At 33.6% G+C, this 22,784-nt stretch overlaps 3 protein-coding genes across 3 annotated transcripts; 2 read left to right on the top strand and 1 right to left on the bottom strand.

The window, feature by feature from the left end:
- The first annotated feature begins 8,375 nt into the window (after nt 1–8,375).
- Nucleotides 8,376–13,527, top strand: LOC107483401 (uncharacterized). Its single transcript, XM_052260324.1, has 11 exons — nt 8,376–8,690; nt 8,872–9,776; nt 10,514–10,643; nt 10,808–11,256; nt 11,473–11,553; nt 11,640–11,738; nt 12,112–12,272; nt 12,347–12,362; nt 12,412–12,444; nt 12,570–12,641; nt 12,966–13,527. The coding sequence occupies exons 2-11, from the start codon at nt 8,958–8,960 to the stop codon at nt 13,293–13,295; spliced, it is 2,190 nt and encodes a 729-aa protein (XP_052116284.1). The 5' UTR covers nt 8,376–8,690; nt 8,872–8,957; the 3' UTR covers nt 13,296–13,527.
- A 1,465-nt stretch (nt 13,528–14,992) lies between these two features.
- LOC107483384 (uncharacterized) lies at nt 14,993–16,815 on the bottom strand. The gene is made up of 3 exons (XM_021141448.2): nt 15,702–16,815; nt 15,241–15,612; nt 14,993–15,144 (listed from the first exon to the last, which is right to left on the bottom strand). The coding sequence occupies exons 1-3, from the start codon at nt 16,813–16,815 to the stop codon at nt 14,993–14,995; spliced, it is 1,638 nt and encodes a 545-aa protein (XP_020997107.2).
- Nucleotides 16,816–19,312: 2,497 nt separating this feature from the next.
- LOC107483402 (protein REGULATOR OF FATTY ACID COMPOSITION 3, chloroplastic) lies at nt 19,313–22,428 on the top strand. Its single transcript, XM_016104016.3, has 5 exons — nt 19,313–19,656; nt 20,379–20,433; nt 20,539–20,595; nt 20,890–20,967; nt 21,783–22,428. Exons 1-5 carry the CDS (start codon nt 19,414–19,416, stop codon nt 22,253–22,255), a joined length of 906 nt encoding a protein of 301 aa, XP_015959502.1. The 5' UTR covers nt 19,313–19,413; the 3' UTR covers nt 22,256–22,428.
- The last annotated feature ends 356 nt before the right edge of the window (nt 22,429–22,784 follow it).

A 22,784-nucleotide genomic window follows, 5' to 3' on the forward strand; every position in this document is an offset into this window, starting at 1 on the left:
ATGTGATGAAGACCACGTTGCCGCCGCCATCGCTGTTTTCTCACCGCTGCTTCCTCGCCGTTTTCGTTGCAATTCGCGACGTCGCCACCACGCGATCCGCCACCATCACCGCATCTCTCCTCTCCTCGTGATTCGCAGTTTACCGCCGCAGCCCCTCTTCTTCCATCACCGTCGCAGCCTTTTTTTTATTTTTTGTTTTTGCCTTTGCTTCTGATTTTGCTTTTGTTGTTGCTTTAATTTTATTATCCATTGTTGTTGTTGGTGTTGTTTTTCTAGTTGTTGTCATTGTTTTATTGTTACTGTTGTTTCACTGGTTCTGCTTCTGCATGCCGTTTCTGCATTCTGCTTCTGTTTCTGCTTTTTGGGAGAAGATGGGGGAAGGGTATTTTCGTCCGAAGGACAATTTTTAAACAAATTGAAACTTTATGGACCATTTTGTAGCGAAAAAATGTCAAAGACGAAATAAATTTTTGGCCTCTACGTTAGGGACCAAAATCGTACTTAACCCTTTTTGTTTGTGAATGTATTTTGTTAGTTAGGTGAGTTAATGTTCTGGGTATGTAGTTTTTCAAAAATTTCTGTATTGCACATCAAAATTTATGTGTTGTGCATATTTCATTGGTACAGTATACAAAGTTTTGCAGATAGAACACAAATTTTTGTGTGAATGTATTTTGTTCATTGGGTGAGTCAATGTTTTGAGTATGTAGTCCTCCAAAAATTTCTACGCTTTACATCAAAATTTTTGTGCTATGCTCTAAGATTTGTGTTGTACATCAAAATTTATATGCTGTGCAAATTTCATTGGTTGGGAGAAGAAGAAGATGAAGACGAGGAGGAGTCGAGGACGATAATGATGATAATAAAAGAGGATCATGAGAAAGAAAAAGAAAAGAAGAAATTAAACAACATCATCAAGAGAAAGATAGCAATGGCGGCAGCGACAATGTTGATGGCAATGGCAGCAGCAACAACGATAACGACGTTGAAAAAAAAGTGCACATAAGAAGAAGATGGTGATGACAACGACAATAACGAAAGAAGAGGGAGAGGAGGAGAAAGAAGAGGAAACACGTAAGGATTTGATTAAAAACTTGGTTTAAAAAATGTTTAGGCGCCTACAGTGACGATCTAAAAAATTTTGACAGTGGGGACAAATTTTATATAACATGACAATAATTTTTATAATAAAAAATTATGTGTACTTAAAAAATCAGCTATCAAATCATCTATTAGCTGTTATGTATTTGTGTATAAATACATACATTATTTAATTTATTTTTTATATGTATTTTATATTTTAATATGTATTTTCTATGGTTATTTTTTATGTACAAATAGCATGATTATTGTTATACTTATTTTTTATTATCGTAAAATATGATTAATCTTCAAAATATCTAATTTACAAATTAAAACACAAAAATAGTAATTTAAATAATAATATATAATTTAAAATTCTATTTCTTTAGGTTTTATATTTTAAAAAAATTAAGTAATTTTTTCTTTAACAGTACAATTTGAAAATTTTCTCTTTCTATATATATCACTAAACAATTATTTAAAAATTTACTTTTCAATACAATTAGAAGCCGACTCTTATTGATAGTTATAGTTAGAAAAATTCTTTCAATTAATGCAGTTTTTACGAAAAAAATAAAGTTAATTTTAAAAGAAGATAAATAATTTTCTTTTGAGTCGATTTTTAATAAAGAATACCAATCTCGTTTAAATTGAGAATTGATCATTTTGACAAACATTTAATATAAAGGTTTTAAATTAATTGTTAAGTGTCAAAAATTGAGTAAAACATTATTGTAGAGTCAAATTTAATAATTTAATAAAAATAAATAGATATTACTATTATATACTATTCAAAAAATTCCAAATTATAAAACGTTTGCCCTTACAAATGTATGCTTAGAACCGTCGCTAGGCACATAGCATTTCTGTATTCTAAAATCTTAAAAGATAAAAAAATTAATTAAAAAAATATACAAAAGATATCAATTGAAATTGAACAAAAAAATATATTGAAATTGAAATAGAAAAAATAGAATAAGTTGAAATTGAATACAAATAAAATTACTGTATTTTTTATTCAATTTTTTGATATAATAAGAAAAGAATTCTTCAACCTAACTTGTCCACACTATAATTTGAGAATTAAATCAAATGAACTCACTCAACCTTCTACCAAATTCTCCGATGTAACTAGAGATAGACTCACTCAACTTCACTTGTCCACAGGGACGGACTCAGGGGAGGTGAGTAGTGGTCTTGGTCCCCCAACAAATTTTAAAAGCTCATATACTATTATAATAGATGTATTATATAAAGTAAAATTTAATAGGGTAGTAATAATATAAAGAGTTATTATTCTTTATGTATTAGGATTTATATTTCTCTACATATATTTATATTATTTGTATTTTTTATTTAATTTAGATTTTTTTATATTNTCTAAATTTATTTAGTTGTTTTTTATATTATTTTTAATTAATTTTTACCCCTATTATTATATAAAAATACTTTAATATATTTTAAATTCACCTAACAAAATTGTTAGTGCAATTAATTTATATTATTTTATGTCATATTTTTTAAGTTTAATTACTCTATTAGTCTCTATAGTTTTGCAAAATTTTTAATTAGATTCCTATACTTTTTTTTTAATTGGATCCCTGCACTAATTTTTTTTCAATTAGGTCCTTCTTGGTAGTAATTGGCTTAATTTTATAGGGACTTAACTAAAAAAAAATTGGTGCAGGAACCAAATAAAAGGAAAAAAAGTATAGGGACCCAATTAAAAAAAAATTAGTGTTAGGACTCAATAAAAGAAAAAAAATATAGTGACCTAATTAAAAATTTTGCGAAACTATAAGGACCAACAGAGTAATTAAACTTATTTTTTAATGATATAAAACATAAAAATAACTTACTGTCACATAAATACTTAATAAAGTAAATTAATTAACAAAATATTTAAAAATATATATTTTTATATTTTATTAGATGTAAAACCATAAAAAATTATGAAAAAATTAAAAAAAATGAGATTATTCTTTTATTTGACAAGTATTCATTAATTTTTTAATTAAAAAACTAATTATAATTAAATCTATTATTAAATATATAGCATTATATTTGATTATACAATATTTTAATTTTCGGTTCCTCCACTCTTAGATTTCTGGATCCATCCCTGCTTGTCCACATCATGATTTCATCACGAAACCAAAAAATACTTTGACACTCCTCTATTTACTCTATATTATGACTACAATAGTTTAAAAGGTATTTATAACCTCTTATTAGGTTAAAACAAAAAAAATTCTAAATCCATAATTATAAAGTCCAATTTACTAACTAAATAATCAAAATCAAAATAAATCAAATTAAATTGAACATTCTAAAAATATAAACTAATAACTTCTAAATAATATTTGAAATTTTTATATTACGAACATTTGAAACACGTATCATTCTTCTCCTCTTAAAAAAAATTTGTCCTTGAATCTTTTAATTAAAAAAATAGTGTATGAAAAAAACAAATACAAGAAAAATAATTTCAATTTTTTTCTTTGTTTTTTTGGTTTGGATAAAGTATTTTTTTTAATATTTGTGATTTTCTTCAAATATATCCCTAACGTTTAATTATATTCAATTTTGTCCTTAACGTTTTCGGTTTGTATCAAAATTAGCCCTTGATGTTAATGCCTTTTGAAATGTTGGAGACAAAATTGAAAACGTTTAGGGATGCTTTTGAAACAAATCAAAAACGTTAAGGATAAAATTGAATAAATCAAATACATTAGAGTCAAAATTGAATAAAATTAAATATTAGGGATATTTTTTAAAAAAAATTACAAACCTTAGGGACAAAAAGTATACTTTACCCTTTTAGACACAAACACAAAAGACAAGGACGACAAAAACACAAAGAAGCATGCGAGGGATATGAGAACTTTTTTTTTTTTTGACACAAGAAGAAAAAATATAGATTAATAAGAATTAATCTAATACCTGAAATCAAATATCAAATGATACGAAAAAAAGATAAACAAAAGACATGAATTGAAATTGAATAAAAAGGATATATTGAAATTGAAATAGAGAAAAAAAGATTGGTTGTAATTGAATACAAATAGAATTACTCTACTTTCTATTTAATTTTTTGGTATATAAAAAAAGTGACTCCTCAACCTAACTTGTCCACACTATAATTTGAAAATTAAATTGAAGAGACTCACTCAACTTTCTACCAAATTTTTCGATGTAACAAGAAGTGGACTCACTCAACTTTACTTGTTCACAATATAATTTCATCACGAAATCAAAAAGTGTTTTGGGCTTTTGGCACTCATCTAATTACTCTATATTACAACTATAATAGTTTAAAAGGTATTTATAATCTCTTATTAAGTTAAAATAAAGAAAATTCTAAACCCACAAACATAAAACCTAATTTAGTAACTGTTCCGCGGGTTACCTGAAACTGGGTGGTATTTGGGCTTAGACGTGAGGTCCATACTCTTTCTGAGGCAGCGTTCGATTTGTATTGGTGCCGAGGTGTCGTCGTCCGAGTTCCTCGTGAGGAGGTGAGAGTGATATCTGCAAGGGACTCCGATACTTAAGTTAGCAAGAGTTTTAGATAGGTTTTTAGTAAATTAGGTCCTGAATATACATGAAGATGCTAATATATTTATAGTAGAAAAGATAACTATTTTTTAGAGTAGTTCCACTTTTAATGATGGATAATTGTTTTATTTTTCTAGAAAAATTATTGAGATTTCACTTATAGATAAGTGAGAAATGTCTTAAGAGTTAATTACTTATTCAAACAAGTAGAGGTGAACTGCTGTCGTCATGCTCGACCTCTATGAAATCAGATAGATGTAGTAATTAGATCTTTTTAATGAGCTTCTATTCATTTGGGTCGGACTATTTTTTTGAGTCAGGACATGAATAATAACTAAATAAATAAAATCAAAATACATCAAATTAGATTGAATATTTTAAAAATATACATTAATAAAAATTTATAAATAATATTTGAAAGAATATTTTAGTTAATTAGGAAAATCAATTACAATCATAAATTATTTTTTCATTTTAAAATAGTACTAGTAAGCATTATTTTGATGGAAGTCAATTTGATTTGGAAGAAGTTTTGTTGTCTTGGAATTGAGCATGATGCAACATTTTCAATTATCTAGTGGGATATGTAATATGTTGTTAATTAATTGAGAAAATCCAAGGCCAAAAGCCCAAAACACATTGGGCAGCGCTCCATGGGGAAGAGAGAGGATTTGGTCCCGTTTCTGTTGTGTGCTAAGTGCTATGGATGCAACTACCACCCACATATGCACCTCCACATATGCACCTTATCCCAATTTTGACCCAATACTCTTCCATTCCAAAATTGATAGTATATTTGGTTGAAAGTTGTATTTAATTTTAACTAACATGTATTTAAATGGTATTTTTTTAATAATTTTAAGAATTTACTTTTATGATGGATAGTGTAACGAATTTTACATAGTCATTAATCAAAGTTTACATATCTAAATAATTTTTAAATAATAAATTTAAAAATTAATTATTTTTTATATCAAGATTAAATTCTATTTTTAATATATTAAATGTAATAAAAAAATAAAAAATGCAGAAAACGTCCCAATTTTTTCGGTGTTTTCTCCATTGTTAACGAGGATTTTTTATTTAAATAAATAAAATAAAAGTAATATTTATCGAAATAAATAATTTTAAAAATATTTAACGTTTTACGTTTCTTAATCTTATCTCGTTTACGGTATAAACGAGATGACATTGTATGTATCTCGTTTACAGTGTAAATGAGATAAGACACGTCAGCTGCAACATGTCTATCTCGTTTACACTGTAAACGAAATATATATATGACAATTTCAGTATCTATAAAAGGATGTATAATCTTTGGTATTCTTCACAAACTTTTTCTATCTTTTTTGTGTCTTATATTTCTCACAAATGCAAGGCATTAATGGCCAGTAACAATTCATACATAATTGTGCTTGTTTATCCCAATTGTCGTATGAAAAATGGCGATAATGGGGTGACATTTGAGTGTGAGGATCCGATATTGTATCACACTCAGCGTGTGGACACGTTATCCGATTTGAGGAGTTTGATATTAAGCAAGTTCGGTGGTACACAAGCGAGGGAAATCAGAAGAGTGGCCTATAGGTTGCTGGCACCCATGGGTAACAGAGTCTTCCGATTTTGACTATTTCAACTTCTAGGAGACGAGCATGTGCGATTGATGTTCGACATCTATGGGAGGATCATGGTGGAGCAGGTAATGGAGCTTTTCCCAGAGGTGGGACACAGTGTTGGTGGGAGTTTCGTATACCCGACCTATGTGCAGGACGACCGACCACTCGCACCACCGCCAATTCATGTCGCCATGTCCGTGACCCCCCGCTGTGCCGCTAAACATAGTGACCGGTACGTCCAGGCCAGCACAGCAGAGCCCCAAGATAACGCCCTACGCTCCGCGAAGTCCCGGAAAAGCGGTAGCCAACGTATGTGCACCAGGTTGTTGGACTTGTCTGTTAACAGATACCCTCCGATCAATAACATAATATAGCACCGGGCATACTGTCGGAGGGTCTCTGGGTCGTCGATCGAGGGCATCTGGCGGACACGATCACGCAACTACACTAGCTTCAGCGTGAACGACTCCTTCTTCTGCCTAGCCTGCTATGCCGCCGCCCGCCACTGGAGGCATGGCACCAAGCAGCTGTTCCACCATGGCCCTCGTCTCCGTTCCATACCACCTACCAAAGTCACAAAGGCACCCCCAACGGGATTTCTGTGTGTGCGTAGGCCTAGGTGGTATGCCACGTCTTGCAGGGTGATAGTGACCTCACCCCACGGGAGGTGAAATGTGTGCGTCTCTGAACGCCATCGCTCCGCGAGTGCCAAAATCAGGGAATTGTCAAAAGTGAAGTCCCTGAGGGGCACCGTGTCGCCGAAACCGGCCTTAGCCAGATACAGGAGGATGGCGTCCAGGTGGAGGGAGGGTATGGCTGACTCGCGAGGGCAGTAGAAGGCGAGGCCTCTGCGGAATAAATAAAAAATTTTTAACTTATAAAGAGATAATCATAAATTTTTGTAGTCTATTTAAGAATATAGAGATACTTCTACTTAATAACATACTTTCATGTCTCTAGTCTACACATGTCTCTAAATTACATATGTCGGTAAGCGAATTCTAATTAAGTCATACCAATCTTACACAACCAAATACATTTCTAAATTTATCATACAGTCCAATCCCTAAAGCATTTTACTCAGTGCTTGTCACTACGAGACTACCCTGACAATGTCCACATACTTAGATTAACCGAACAGAACGCAACTAACCTCGAAGTTGGTCGCCCCGGCGTAATGCGACATCTCGTTCAGTCTGTTGATGTTCTCGTCGTTCCCCCTGGCGTGCCATCACCGTATTAATTTCAAATATGGTAGGAAAGGGTAAAAAGAGGGGAAAAAGAGGTTGACTAAGTCAAAATGGGACCAGAGACTTGTTGTGAACAACTTATACTTATAGGTGCGGTACGACTTTATCTCGTTTGCAGTGTAAACGAGATAAGATTAAGAAACACAAAACAGTAAATATTTTTAAAATTATTTATTTCGATAAATATTACTTTTATTTTATTTATTTAAACAAAAAATCGAATCCTTTTATTTTTTTTTCTTTACATTCAAATCTCCACTCACACAAAAATGAAAAATTCTTAAACATTTGGTAACAAAATACTTAATAATAACAATAATAAATATATCTTAGCTATCAATTATATAAATACATTTTTATGTGAGCGTTGCCAAATAAAATAAATTTTCACTTTTCAATCATGTGATATATATCCTTTATAAATATTATTTTAATACTAATATATTCGTAACAAATAATAGACATTTCCTTTTATTTATTAATTAACAATAATTAATAATTATCGTAGTTTTATATAAATATCAAAATAATTTGGTGTAAAAATAATATAATATTATTGAATATATATTAAAATTAGTTATATTATATATATATATATTAAAATATAAAAATATATATTAAAAATAAATTAAATTATATATATTTATACATAAATATATAACAGTTGTTTATTTTTTAGTAGTTAATTTTAATGTATAAGTAATATAATTATTAAATTTTAACTAAAGATGCGACATGTGACATGTGAGATTGTGACTTTGTGAGTGGATGAGAGCTGAAAATGAGCTCCTGGGTAAATATTTTTTTTCTTAAAAATAAAAGGGAAAAGAAAGTAAAAAACCTCTTACAATAATGAGTAGGAGGACAGGATCCAATTTTGCTCCAAACGCAACAACGCAACTTCGTTACTCTCTCTCTCTCTCTCTCTCTCTCTCTCTGCAAAACACAAACACCAACACCAACGCCCAATATTCTCTTCCTCTCTTTCTTTATCTCAGACGCACCTACACACACACTCACTGTCTCAGAGACACTCTCTTTCCCCCTTCTTCTTCATTTCCACATCCCCAATTAGGGTTTCTCTATGCCCCGAATTCCCCTCTTTCTCTCCCTTGCTTGCCCCTCTTTTTTCCCTTTTTTGTTCCTTCTGCTGTCTCATCATCGTCTTGCAGCGCGCTTCAAGGTTCGTTCTGATTTTTTTTATGTGGTCCTTGCTAATTGATGAAATCAAGAACTGGGTTTTGCTGAATTTGGGACTTTTAGGGTTTTGATCGCATGGGCTATCGAATTTTCGATTTTTCTTGCGGTATAGGCCCTATGCGTTAATTTCGGGCGTAACCATTCATTTTTGCATAACTATTCAGGTGTTTTAGGACTGAACGTGGAGTTTGAAATGGCTTAACTTGAGCCCTAGCTTTTGGGTGATTCCTCAAGGTTTTAATATAGCTTAATGGCTCGGAAGGGTAATCAGCAGAAGAATGGATTGGCAAACAAAAAGGGGGTTTCTGGGGGTGTTCTTCCAAAGGTTTATCCTGGGGAAGGTATGAAAGGTCATGCCAAAGGAGGGACTCAGGTGAAGGTTTATCCTGGGGAAGAATTAGCAAATGGCGACAGCCCGAGCCATTTTTCGCAGAGTGGAAGTGAGGTTGCTTCTGCTTGTGATGACATTAGCAGTGAGCAAAATTATGAGAAGTCTTTGAGGAAAGAGAAGCAAGAGGAATTCGTAAAGCATGATATGGAGGAATCTGTGTCTTCAGGGAATGATTCAGGTGGGGGAAGATTGAATCATGATGTGCCGATACAGGAGGAAAATGGGACCTTGCCTGGGAGTGATCTAGGTCAACAGAGTATGAAGAGTAGATTGAGCTGTTTACTTGATGGTTTGAAAGTGAAAAGTTTGGTGGAAAATGCTGAGCTTGCTGATCGTGTGATCATTAGGCGTATAAGGTTGTCGGTGTTATCCATTTTTACAGCAGTTACTGGATGGCTAACCCGGCAGAAGCCACTGTTTTTATCCTTTGCAAATGTCACTCTTAAAACCTGTGATAATCTCAGAATGAAAATTAAGAAGGCATATCCTGTTTTGTTAAAATGGCTCATGCATCTTGGGAACATAATGCTTCTGTTATCGGTGTTTTGGCTGGATTGTGCGATAAGGGGTTTCGATTCATTTGTACGTATGGGGACAACGTCCTTTTTCTCTGTTATATGGTGCAGCGTATTCTCTGTGATTAGTATGATAGGGATGCTCAAGTTTCTTGTTGTCCTGGTAAGTCCCAGTCACAATTGTTATTTCTTCTTATTTAATTACAGTTTGTCTAGTGAGAAAATCTTTGCAATTGAAATTGTTATGATTAATTGATTATACGACCAAGTCAATCTTATCTTCTTAGTCATATTGTTGAATCGTTATAAATTTCTGTTTTTACCCTTATGACAATGTAACATCAGCATTCTAGTGTTCACTGGTGGTTAATCAGAGGTATGATTTGGAAACTGTTACATTATCCTGCATCTATAGCTTTATAATTATATTCCTGATTAATTTTATTTTACTATGTTAATCTTGCACATATTGGATGCTGTTTCCAACTTCCAATAGATACTTCTTTTTGTTGCAATTTTTTGTTCAGATATGCAAGTGATTATCCAGCAAGAAATAAATTAAAAAAGAAAGAAAGAAGAAAACGAAAAATCCGAATGGTATTGTTCTACTCAATGAATAAATGTTCATGTGAGCTGAAAACCATTTCCAGAAGATGGTTCTGTTTTTACATAGGTTGAATTATTGTGAACTGCAATTGTCTTGGAAATTATTTGACTTTCAAAATTTGAAACCCCCCTAAATGTTACACTTAATTTAGCAGTGACTATATGTACCTCCTCACAATCCTTTATCATTCGATGCTTTGTGTATTTGTTCGATGTTAATTCTCTCCCATTCTTAAATTAGGTCTTATATTTGTTTCCCCCTTATTCTAGCTGACTGGATTTGTTATTGATCAGGGCCTAGCTGCCTTAATTGGATTTTTTGTCGGGCTCACCCTTGCAGTTTTGGTAGTTGCAATCATTGGGGTTGTATTCTTGTGGTTTTATGGTAGCTTTTGGACCACGACATTTTTCGTCATCCTCGGAGGTGATTATTTTTCCCATGTCTGTTGCTTTGAACGTCTTCTATCTATCTTCTCCTCTACAAGGGATCATATTACAAAAGAATAGATATGCATTGAAAATGTTGATATACACCAGTTGATATAATTCTTGCCAAACTTGCTAAGCCTTTGACTCTTTGAAATTCAGGATTGGCATTTATGTTAAGTCATGAACGTCTGGCACTATTTATCATGACCTCGTATTCTGTCTATTGTGCTTGGTTGTACGTTGGGTGGCTTCGTTTGCTATTGGCTTTTAATTTAGCTTTTATCTCAAGTGATGTGTTGATATACTTCCTCAAGAAAAACATCGAACAACAGAGTAGGTCCAATCCTTTTGAACAAAGAGCCGGCATGCATGCTCAATCAGGTTTCTCTAATGATGAGACAACACAGCCTTCCTCCTCTGAAAATGGGCCTGGACCATTTGCTGATCGTAATGCCGGAGACCCTTCAACTAGTGGAGTGGATTCTGATTTGACGTCTGAAGATGAAGTTGTCCGATTGTTGAACTGCTCTGATCACTATTCAGCATTGGGTTTCACGCGGTATCAAAATATAGATGTTTCAGTACTGAAACGGGAATATAGGAAGAAGGTTGTCATTCTCATCACAGCTATCTTTAAATTTGTTTTTTTAATCTTCTTTTTTTCTTTTCTTTTATATTTTTTGAATGAGTCTAAGCTTTTGTGCTATTGGAGTTTGGTTGGATATTTAGTTGCTTGTAGTACGCAAGTCAAATTTCCTTCAATATCACTAATTGTTACTTGATAATTCTCGTTATTTCTAATAGCATGTTTCACTGGTTATCAGGCAATGTTGGTTCATCCCGACAAAAATATGGGTAATGAAAAGGCTGCAGAAGCTTTCAAGAAACTTCAGAATGCATACGAGGTAAACTTTTTATGCTTTTGCTCGCCCTGCAAATCATAAAAGAAAATCCAACCCTAAGATGCTCTATGTATATAATGATTTTTCAGATTCTTATGGATTCCTTGAAGCGAAAAGCATACGATGACGAGTTAAGGAGAGAAGAGCTTTTGAGTGTATTTCGCAGATTTCATAATGATTCTCAAAAGGTATGATTTATGCCTTTTACAGATATTTGAGTACTGAGGAAACTACAGAGAAATTCTACTTATTCTTATCACTCTTAAGACATATCATGGTCAGGATCAAAATTCACGAGTATTGGGGGGGAATAAGAACCGCAACTGTTTTGTTTATATTTTATTGCCCCATTTAACAGCCAATTGTTATTAATTTTTTTATAATCTTGTTTCTATTGTTATGGCTTACAGATAAAACAAAACATGCTGTGTGTGCGTGCACATGCACACACTCACTCTGATGTTGCAGACCATTTATTGAACCTAATAGACAATAGTCTTTTATTATTATTGTTATTATTCTCTTGTCTAACATTAGCTGTGGTTTCAACTGATGTTCCAGAATGGTAGGCACGGATTCTTTGCTTCAGGATTGGCACGATCAGATGCAAATGGTGAGGACCCATTTGGTGATTCAAGGCGGATAGCCTGCAAAAGATGTGGTGGCTTTCATGTCTGGATACACACTAAGAAACAAAAGTCTCGAGCTAGATGGTGCCAGGTGTTTCCTCTATCTTTTCTTTAATCCTTAAACCCTGCATAGAATAAATAATTGGCAGTCTTTACATCTTTGCAAGAGATTGCCAACATTCTGTCGGCGTGCTTTCCCTATTGACTATTGAGACAGTAATCTTCTACCTAGCATGGCACTAATCTTTTCGGCTTATTGCAGAAGGTATAGATTCATTTTCCTGACTGTGGAGATACCTTATAACTTGTATTTGAATTCCACATTTTGTGAGCATTACTTACCATAAGAAACATTATTTTTCTTAACAATTTGAATTGTTTTATCTTTAGGTTGATACCCCTGCTGCATATGTATGTGCTGATAGCAGGATATATAATGCCACTGAATGGTATATCTGTCAGGTAATCAGGTTCCTTTTTTTTAGGACTTGCTTGTAGAAAGAATTTATTCACATAAGATACCAATGGTGGTTTCAAAAGAAAAAGCCTCTGATTGTGCAAATATTGCAGCTTTGAACTGTTCTGATATGTGTACTGATCTAGGACAACATATTATTACAAGATTTATGTGATTAGCATTGAATTGTATGTAAAATAGTGATATGTCATCTCCGTAATACCATTAATATTTGGTTGCTCCCGGTTCACAGCTTGCACCTTGATTCTTGTTTTGGTTACTGAGATTAAAGATCCATAAGGCTTTAACCCTGGACCCTTTAATTGCAGGGTATGAGATGTCCAGCAAATACTCACAAGCCAAGTTTTCACGTCAACACTAGTTTAATGACCAAGCACAATTCCGGTAAAGGAACAAGTTCAGGTCAAAGAGGTGCGCGAGTGCCACCTAACATGGAAGAAACCATGACCGAGGAAGAATTCTTTGAGTGGTTGCAGAATGCCGTACAGGCTGGTGTATTCGACAATTTCAACGGCACTGCTGCAGCCGAGAGTCCCTCTTCCAAACCTGGAAACGGGACGAAAAACCAGGGCAATGGTAGTGCCGGTGCAAGCGGCAGCAGCAGCAAGAGAAAGAAAAAGGGGAAAAAGCAATGGTGATAACTAATTAACAAGGTCATGTTTTTTTTCTCTCATCATTATGGCTGTATCACAGTGAGCACATGTGAAGTCTTATATAAAGAAAAAGCATGTAAGTTTTCTGAGTAGTTATAATCTGTTAATGAAGCCCCCCCAAATAGAGTTGGATCCCATTGTATAGTGTCATATCTCCAAGCTATTTTTATTTGACTAAATAATTTTTTGGTATACTAGTAAAGTAACCTTTCTGCCCCTTGATTTTGGAATTCAGTATGGAAAATTAGAGAGCAGGGATCAAGGCATTAACAACGTGCCTTGTAAGCAATTAGATGAAAAATGTCACATACTCGGATGATTTCTTTCAAAGCTGTCATTTGAGTTCTAAAGAGCTTCTATAAGACTATGACTATGAACCTAGATTTTATTTGGCAAACTTCCTTTAAAGATCTTCGTTTGGCTTTGTCTAAATATGACCTAACTCAGATCTTATTGTAAAAGCTTACCTCATATTTAATTAAAAGGAATAAAAAAGAGTAATACTTCAAATTGGTCTCTACTATTTAACAATATTTGTTGTTGGCAAATTAGTTTGACAATTTTAAAAATGTTCTATGTCAAAATTCAGAAAATTAAAGATTAATTTGTCGCATTTTAAATACTATAAGGGATTAATTTGTCTCTTCATTTGTCAATTTTGTCTAGTATTTTAAAATATTTAGAACTAATTTATCGAATTTTTTAAAAGACTTAATTTTTTTATTGGCTACGGTATCTCTTAATTTGACAGGTTAAGGACTAATCCATTTAAGGGTATGTCGTTAGTCAATGGATTGTTGCATGCATAAGGTAAGAACTTCCAACATTTGCATAAATAAACTGAACATTCGGCTAAATGAAATTAATTTTTCAAATGACTAATTTATTTAAAACAGATATCGTTAGAGATTAATTTAGGACATTACTAAAGAGAATACCAAAATAAGGACCTTTAAATAAATGATGAGATACTATTAAGTAGGTTTGAAATACTTTTAAATATGTAAAATAGATCAAAGTACGTGTTAAATCTCAATTTTGTCCTTGAAATTTGGCCCGATGCTTAGAATGACCCCATAATTTCGTGGGCCCCCAATTAGAACTTCCAAATTTGCAATCGTGGCTCTGTCTTGTCCCTGCGATTATTTCTGTCACCAGAATGCTGATCTGACGCAATTGCATGATATGGTGGACACTACTTAAACGACGGCGCATTGGTTTCGCGCCCAAACCCTTTGAAAAGCACGTAGTGTAAGGATTTTCTTGATGTTTTTGCAACTTATGATCGTCGATTCGTCGTAGTGAAAAAAAAAGGAGAGTTTTAACTCACAAAAAACCAAGGTTGCGAGAACCGGACCAGTCAATAAACCAGTGAGGTCACTGGTTCAATGGTTTACTGGTTCGATCGGGGTTCAACCGGTTTAATTAAATATTAAATAAAATTATTAAAAAACTTAAAATAATATTAAGTATATAAATTCAATAATTTCTAATTTAATAAAATTTAATATTTCACATAATAAATTATCCATTACTTAATATTAGAGGTTCACAAACAACTTCAAACATCAAAGTTTATAACTAAACAAAAAATAAAACGTACATAATGACAAACCCATAATGTTCTACATTCAAAAGATACAATTACTAGCAAGTTTTCAAATAATCAAAGGTGCAACTCATCAAAAATCATAATTATCATTAAGTGTTCCAACATCTCCATCATAAACAGGTAATCCAAAGTCACCATCATCAGAAGTACCACCAAAAGAAGCTGTATTTGAAGAATCAGCAACATTAGGGAAATCCACATCAAGTTCCACATCTCCTCCATCTAATAAAATAAAATAGAAAACCAAGAAAATATTAAAGTTACAACTTTACATAAGATATTGAGAGGAAATGAAACAAGTTTTGCTATTTTAATCACCTGTAGGATATGAAGGCATAGCATTATCCGTATAAATTAAATTTTCAATGCCTTCGATGTCTTCATTAGTAAATTTAGGATCATCTTCATCCGGCATTACCCAAAAATCTACTGTGTCAATTCTTTGAATGTCAATTGAATCATAATTCTCCTTCTTGCGATGCATTCTAGATTGAAGGCGTAGATTATAAGTGACATAAACAATGTCACTTAGCCTTTGATGCTCTAATCGGTTCCTCCTCTTTGAATGGATTTGTTCAAAGAGGCTCCAGTTCCTCTCGCATCCGGATGATGAAGATGTTTGATGAAGAAGACGAATTGCCATTTTTTGCAAGTTAGGAGCACTCCCACCGTGTAGCCTCCACCATTCACCTACCAGAATATGAAATTCAACCATCAATTCTCATTCAATATTTAAAAAACATTCAAAGTAAATTGAACATAGAAATATAAATACTTACCAGGTTTAAGTCTCTTAATTGCTTTCAATGCACTTTCCCTTCCAAAACTTCCTTTTCGATCTCGATATAACTGTATCTCTTGCATTGCGGCAACCAAGTCATCGCAAAGAGTTTCAATATCAAATAAATCAAGCAAAAACCTCAAGATATTTGCCTTCTCAACAAACTCCTCACTATAGAAGTAATTTGGATTCAAAAAGTATGCTGCTGCATGGAGGTCACGCTTCAAATGCTTATCCCACCGCATTTTCAAGATACTTGTATAAGGTGTGTATGCAGATTTCCTATTTCTAAACATTGTCTTGATATTAATTTTGGCTCTTTGCATGCCCGCATACACGATACCCAGAGAAGGTTTCTCATCAGCATCAACAAGCCTCAATAACTTAATTAGAGGACCAACAAGCATAACAGTAGTAAAACAATCCTCCCAAAACTTACTATCCAAGATAATTGAACTAACCATCTTCCCATTGACACTCTTGGATAATTTATGAGAAGTGAAATATTTGTCAATCACCAATGATTGCAAGTCTTCTTTATGATCATATATACTTTTCAAAGTAATGAAAACAGTAGCAAAACGTGTTACTCCTGGTCGAACAATTTCTTTCCACTCTTTTCTTTTTCTAAGCCATGACAATAAAATCATATGATTGTAAACAAAGACAGTCACTTTTGAAGCACGAGAGGCAAGGTCAACTATGTGAGGAAGACTTGCTATGTCTTTTAAGATAAGATTGATGCAATGAGCAGCACAAGGAGACCAAAAAATGTTTGGATACTTTTCATGAATGAGTTTTCCAGCAGATACATAATTCGCAGCATTATCAATAACCACATGCACAATGTTACTAGACCCAACCCACTCAATAACCTCAGCAAACAATTTAAACAATGTATCGACAGTTTTTATCATATCAGAAGCATCAACAGACTTAACAAATGACATACCAGCAGGATAATAAACTAGAAAATTAATTAACGTACGCTGCCTTTGATCAGTCCAGCCATCTGCCATCAGTGTACAACTAGTCCTTTTCCACGAGCTTCTATAACCTTCAACAAGCAACTGACACTCCTTCTTAAGATCGGCCAGCAAATGAACTCTCATTTCATCATACGATAGTCCCTTGAAACCAGGTCCAATTGCAGCAACGCCGTCCAAGGTAGGTTAAAAGTAAGGCGATTGAATTGCATTGAATGGAATCCGTGCATCAATGATCCATCTTGCAAGCCCCAACTTAACCTTGTGTTTAACTTGTTTACTGGCCAAGACACTTTTCAAAGTTGGTTGAGAGCCTATCGTAGTCCTTTCCTTAAAATAACTTCCAATTGGAGTAGCAGCAATCGCTCTTCTCTTTCCTTTGTCTCCCATTGTTGCAGGAGCCGAAGGTTGTACAGGATTAGGTGCTTTACCCTCTTCTTCCGCTTGTGTTTCACTTTCCACATCATAACAATCAGCTGTATATTTTCTTTTTTCTGCCTTATTTTTTTTGTTTTCCTCCAAAAGCCTTTTGAATTGAAGTTCAACATCTTCAGTTACTTTGTCACAAACTTTAATTTGTCCAGAGATTTTTGTAAGATGATATTTCATTCTATATATCCCCCCCATTGTAAGTATTCAAGCAAAAAATACATGTATATTGAGCCTTGTTATTTTTGTCATACTTCACTGTAAAATACTGCCAAGCTGGATCAGATTTACCTCTGGATGAACCAGTTTAAGAATCTTGAACAGCATTATCTTGTGGCTGTGGGTTACTTTGTGATTGTTCCATCTATAACAATCAGAAAATCAAAGAACAGAAAACAACTTCAGAAAACCATGAAAATAATGAAACAGCAAGCAGCTAACAGAACCTCAGAAGCAGCTAACAGCTAACAGAAGCAGCAAAACAGAAGTATCAAAACATATTCAAAATAAAAAAACAGGCGAGCTCACAAAATAAGAAGCAAAACATATTCATCATGATTCATGAAGCAGCTAACAGAAGCAGCAAAACATATTCAAAATCAAAAACAGCGATCATGAAAATAATAAAACAGCAAACATATTAGCAGCAGCAAAAAATATTCATCATGATTCATGAAGTAGCTAACAGAAGCAGGAAAACATATTCAAAATCAAAAACAGCAATCATGAAAATAATGAAACAGCAATCAAAATAAGAAGCAACAAAAAATATTCATCATCATTCATGAAGCAGCAAACAGAAGCAGCAAAACATATTCAAAATAAAAAACATCAGAAAATCAAAATCCAAAATCAAGAAGGCAGCATAGAACAGGCGAGCTCACAGAACCTCAGAAAATCAAAATCCAAAATCAAGAAGGCAGCATAGAGGAGACAAGAATAGAGTCTTACCGGCGAATGAGGAGGCTGGGTGGCAATCGTGGCCTTCGTGGGTGAATGGAGGCTGGCGCCGAATGCACTTGGAGAGGGGAGGAGAGGGGAGAATGGGAGATTACTCAGATTAAGGTTAGTGCTGTGGCATAGTGGGTTAGGTCAGGAGCTTGGGACTTCCGCGTACGCATTTTTTTTTTAAAAAGCCAAAACGACGTCGTTTGGCTAGTGAAGTTGCAAACCACTAAACCGCCAAAAAACCGGACGGTTCTTCTGGTTCGCCGGTTAACTGCCGGTTCGACCGGTTTTTCTACCGTTTTTTGCCAGGCGGTTTTTCACGTTACCCGGACCGGCTAGGTAACCGGTTTTCGGCTTTTTCGGTTGAATCGGCCGGTCCGGTCCGGTTTTCAGAACCATGCAAAAAACTGAAACGATGTGGTTTCCAAAGGGTTTGGGCGCGAAACCAATGCGCCGTCGTTTAAATAATTTTCACTGTGTCATGCAATTGCGTCAGATTAGCATTCCGGTGACGGAGATGATTGTAGGAGCAAGGCGGAGCCATAATTGTAAATTTGTAAGTTTTAAATGGGGCCGACAAAATTGTAGAGATCATTTTGAGTATCAAACTAAATTTCAAGGGTCAAATTGAGATTTAACTCATCAAAGTACATATAAAATAAATCTTGCAATGTAGTCAAATATGATTTTGTGATTGAAATGAAAAAAAAGTTCCCAAAAATAGCAAAAGTCGGTTGATGAATAATGATTTTTACTTTTTTTAATGTAAAATGTTAGCATTTAGCATCAAAGTGAGTTAATAGTTATAAAATTAAAATGACTCAATCAACAATTCGCCATATTTCTGTCAAAAAAATTTTTGCCATCTCATCGCTCACATTTGTCATGTTCCTACGAATGAGTTTGTGAATATCTTACCATCTCATTGTTTATTTTAAGAATTTACTCTTCTAAAAATCTATCATTATATGTGAAATTATTTTAAATATAGTTTAACCTCAATAATAATACTTTCAACTAGCTAGTGATCTAAGCATACTAGTTAATGGTTTTAATATGCAAAAATCTTTATTGATATACTATAAATTAAAAATTTTTAATGCAATATTGAATTATAAAAAACTTTAGCTTCTCGTGTAGACAACTTTAATAAATATTTTCACGTAAGTTTTTAAATTTTTATTTTACTATTTTAAAAAATAAAAAATAGGTAACTAATATATTCTATAGAATCATTTTTTCAGTAAATAAAACATACTCTTTCTTTGTTTAGAAACTTGAACAACTGCAACTGCAGCTTCTTGTTCCTCTTATCTTGTTCTAACACTTCTCCCAAAACCCACACTCATGATTCACAACACCCTTACACTCATTCACAACACCAATCACCATTTCTTCATCTCCGCGAATGGGTACCCTTCCTTTTCTTCCTCTTTCCTACCATTTTCAATTCGAACCAAGCCCAGAAGAAAATCAGCATCACTGGTTGTGAGTGCCCACAAGAAAGACAACAAAGAAGACAGCCATAGCTTTGTTTCCAACCCAAACGAGTCCACTGGCTTCTTCCCAGAAGCAGTACTCCTTAAAAAAGTGAGTTTTTTTTACGCACACCAACTGTTTGTTTAATTGTTTTTCTTCTTTCTCGTTTTTCTGTGGGTTTTCTTGTGTTGAGAACAAGATACCCTTTTAGATATTCGTTCACCTTAAGCTTGTAGCGGTATAAATTGCTTTGGTTCTATTAGTACTGTGCACTTCTAGTGTTTGAAAGTAATTTCTTTCTATTGTAAAAGCAAAATTCTTATCTGTTTTCTGTTTTGTTCAAAAGGAAGAATTTCAATCATGATAGAAGGTAAAGAAATGGATTACTTTTCCTACTCTCTTTTATAGGAAGAATTGCTAGAGAGCAAGAAATTTTGCCAACTTTAGAACTTGCTAGATTGTATGATATGATTATTGAGGATTGACTCTTGGATGAATCATTAATTATACAGTTATACTATATACTATTTAGTTTCTTCCAACTATGACCTTGATTTTTGGTGGAGAATTCGGGGAGTATTGTTTAGGTGTGTAGCATAAGTTTTTGGGGAGACTCGGAAGGAATATGTTGCATCTTTTCCCTGCTTTGCCTATATTATTCGGTTTAGTTGTTACTTGTTTAGAATCTATATACGGAGATTCAGGAAGGATTATGTTGCATCATTTCCATGTTTTGTATATATTATTCTGTTTAGTTTTTTAGAGTTGGTATTTGTTCTTTGTGAGACGGAATTTTTCATTGGTATGGATGTTGTGTTTTTATCTATTTTCAGAAATCAATCCAGGAAGATGGCAAGGTTCTGCCGGAGTTCGAAGATGCTGAAGAAAGTGAGTGGTTGTGTTTCTGCTATTTATTCGGTTCTGTTTTGTCTTATGGATTACTGTTCTCTGATTATTCATTTTTCCTTTTTTATTTTTTATTTTTTTTTCCAGGACAACTTTTTGAAGCGCTTATACTTGAGCTGGATAGCGATACGAGTGTTGATCAAAGTATGTTGATTTCTTTACCTTTCTATTAGGTAGAATTATAATTCCTTTTTAGTTAAAGGCAAAGAAAATGGAATTTCTTTTTCTTTTGGCTGATCAATTTCCTTTTCTATAAAGATAGTCAAAATTTCATATGTATTTGTATCTATCGAAGTAATTGAACACGGCTGGTTGCGAAATTATCTGTTTACACGAGTAAGTGGGAAAATGAAAGAGCTTTTTGCCAATGTTTGTCTAGTTCTCATGGAGAAAGTAAAATGTTCTACCTTACAATGCCTTGCTTCTTTGTCTGTGCAGTGCGCCATTATGAGATTGTTTACTTGATTCATGAAAAGCACAAGGAACAAGTTGCAGCTGTCAACGAGAAAATTCAAGGTAATATTTTCCCTTACATGTGTGTATATTTTTAGCCATTCATGTTCCCTGAATGCCTGTAGAATTACTTCAATAGTTTTCCGTTTGAGGGGGTCATTTCCTACTCTAGCTATTTGAAAAATGGCTGAACTGTGGCTAGACAGAAACAGCTGGTCTGTGACTGCCGCAAAAAGATCTCCCATTTGGCTAGGTTTTTATGTAATTGATCCGTCTAATTAACTCTATAGATATTGTTTTTAACCGTACTTTGCCGAAACCCAAGTTACTTAACAAATCATAATCCTTGGTAGACATGCTAGGTTTTGATTTCTTTGTTCGTATTTATTCAGTAGGAAGACATTGTTATGAGAAGGAAAAAGAAAGGGGAAAAAAAACCACTAAATATACTTTATCCGCTTTTGGAGAATATTGGGAGTTCTATATGATCCAAGGAACTGAGGGTAGTAAAATGTAAGCTGTGTGAATTCATAAACAAGTAAATTGTTAATTGGATTCTTCCAAAGATGCTAGATGTAACAGTGGTTCTTGTAAGAATTCGGAAAAGTTTTCTGCTATATTTAGCTGAGTTTAAAGTTTATGGTTTAAGATTTGCTGACAGTGATTAGCAAAATTATATTTTCTTCGGAGACTACCATCCAATAGAAATAATAGGACTTATTGCATGTTATGATGGATTGTTATATAGAAATGGAGTTATGGAACATGTCAGCAATTGAAATTGGATGATAGTGTGAAATTGTTTTATTAAGGATTCTTTTATTTTCTTTTTTCTTTCATTGTGATTGTTTTCCGGACATGTTCGCAAACATTTGCAGACTTTTTGAGGGAAAAGAAAGGCACAGTGTGGAGATTTAGTGATTGGGGTATGAGAAGGCTGGCTTACAAAATAAAGAAAGCTAAAAATGCACACTACATTTTGATGAACTTTGAGTTGGACGCGAAATATATCAACGAGTTCAAGACAATGTTGGACCAAGATGAGAGAGTTATTAGGCATCTTGTGATCAAGAGGGACGAGGCGATCACCGAAGATTGTCCTCCTCCTCCCGAGTTTCATACTCTGCGCGCCGGTGCAGATGATGATTATGATGATGAAGGATATGAAACAGAATATGATGAGGATTTCGATGATGATTGGGATGGTGAAGATGATGATGATGGCGAAATTATCATTGTGGATGATGATGATGATTATGATGATGATGATGGTAGAGATCATAGAAATGATACATCAGCAAATATGATACAGCCAGATAGAAAATTGAGGGCTGGGAACGTAGCTAGGTAGATGTTAGTATGTTACCTTTATTTTATTACATAGAAAAAGATGCAGAGCAATTCTATACTTTGTAGCTCTAATTAAGCATATATAGATCCAAGTAACTAGGAGGTTTATTTAATTGTTTTATAGGATTGGAGTTACCCCTATCAATAGTTGTCTCATTGCTTTATATTTATCCATTTTCCTTGGTTTAATTTGGATTCAATCAAAGAGAGAGAATAAAGTAACAACCACGCTACATTTCTAACAAAAATTAGCTATCAAATCAGCTACATGTAAAATAATACATATTAAAAATAAGTTAAACAACAAATATATTTATCACAAATACAATAACACTAATAACGATAGAGAAAGTCTAGAAGGCCAGCAATTCTATTGAATTTTGGCCAGCATGTAACCAGCAGAGAAAGGTGAGCCATTGGATGAAAACTCACACCAATCTCACACCATCAAATCATCATTGATGACTAGTTGATGGTTAACAATCACACAAATTGCTAGTCTCCTAGCATTGCTCATAACAATAAAGTCT

The sequence above is a fragment of the Arachis duranensis genome, chromosome 4 (genome assembly GCF_000817695.3).
Source record: "Arachis duranensis cultivar V14167 chromosome 4, aradu.V14167.gnm2.J7QH, whole genome shotgun sequence".
Taxonomy (NCBI): domain Eukaryota; kingdom Viridiplantae; phylum Streptophyta; class Magnoliopsida; order Fabales; family Fabaceae; genus Arachis; species Arachis duranensis.

Excerpts from the sequence above, each read along its gene's own strand:
- LOC107483401 (XM_052260324.1), top strand. The coding sequence starts at position 8,958 with ATGGCTCGGAAGGGTAATCAGCAGAAGAATGGATTGGCAAACAAAAAG. Across the intron at positions 10,644-10,807 it reads ATTTTTCGTCATCCTCGGAG|GATTGGCATTTATGTTAAGT; the intron begins GTGATTATTTTT and ends TTTGAAATTCAG. Across the intron at positions 12,445-12,569 it reads TTTTCGGCTTATTGCAGAAG|GTTGATACCCCTGCTGCATA; the intron begins GTATAGATTCAT and ends TTTTATCTTTAG.
- LOC107483384 (XM_021141448.2), bottom strand. The coding sequence starts at position 16,815 with ATGAGAGTTCATTTGCTGGCCGATCTTAAGAAGGAGTGTCAGTTGCTT. Across the intron at positions 15,613-15,701 it reads AATTAAGAGACTTAAACCTG|GTGAATGGTGGAGGCTACAC; the intron begins GTAAGTATTTAT and ends ATATTCTGGTAG. Across the intron at positions 15,145-15,240 it reads TATGCCTTCATATCCTACAG|ATGGAGGAGATGTGGAACTT; the intron begins GTGATTAAAATA and ends TTATTTTATTAG.
- LOC107483402 (XM_016104016.3), top strand. The coding sequence starts at position 19,414 with ATGATTCACAACACCCTTACACTCATTCACAACACCAATCACCATTTC. Across the intron at positions 19,657-20,378 it reads AAGCAGTACTCCTTAAAAAA|AAATCAATCCAGGAAGATGG; the intron begins GTGAGTTTTTTT and ends ATCTATTTTCAG. Across the intron at positions 20,434-20,538 it reads GTTCGAAGATGCTGAAGAAA|GACAACTTTTTGAAGCGCTT; the intron begins GTGAGTGGTTGT and ends TTTTTTTTCCAG.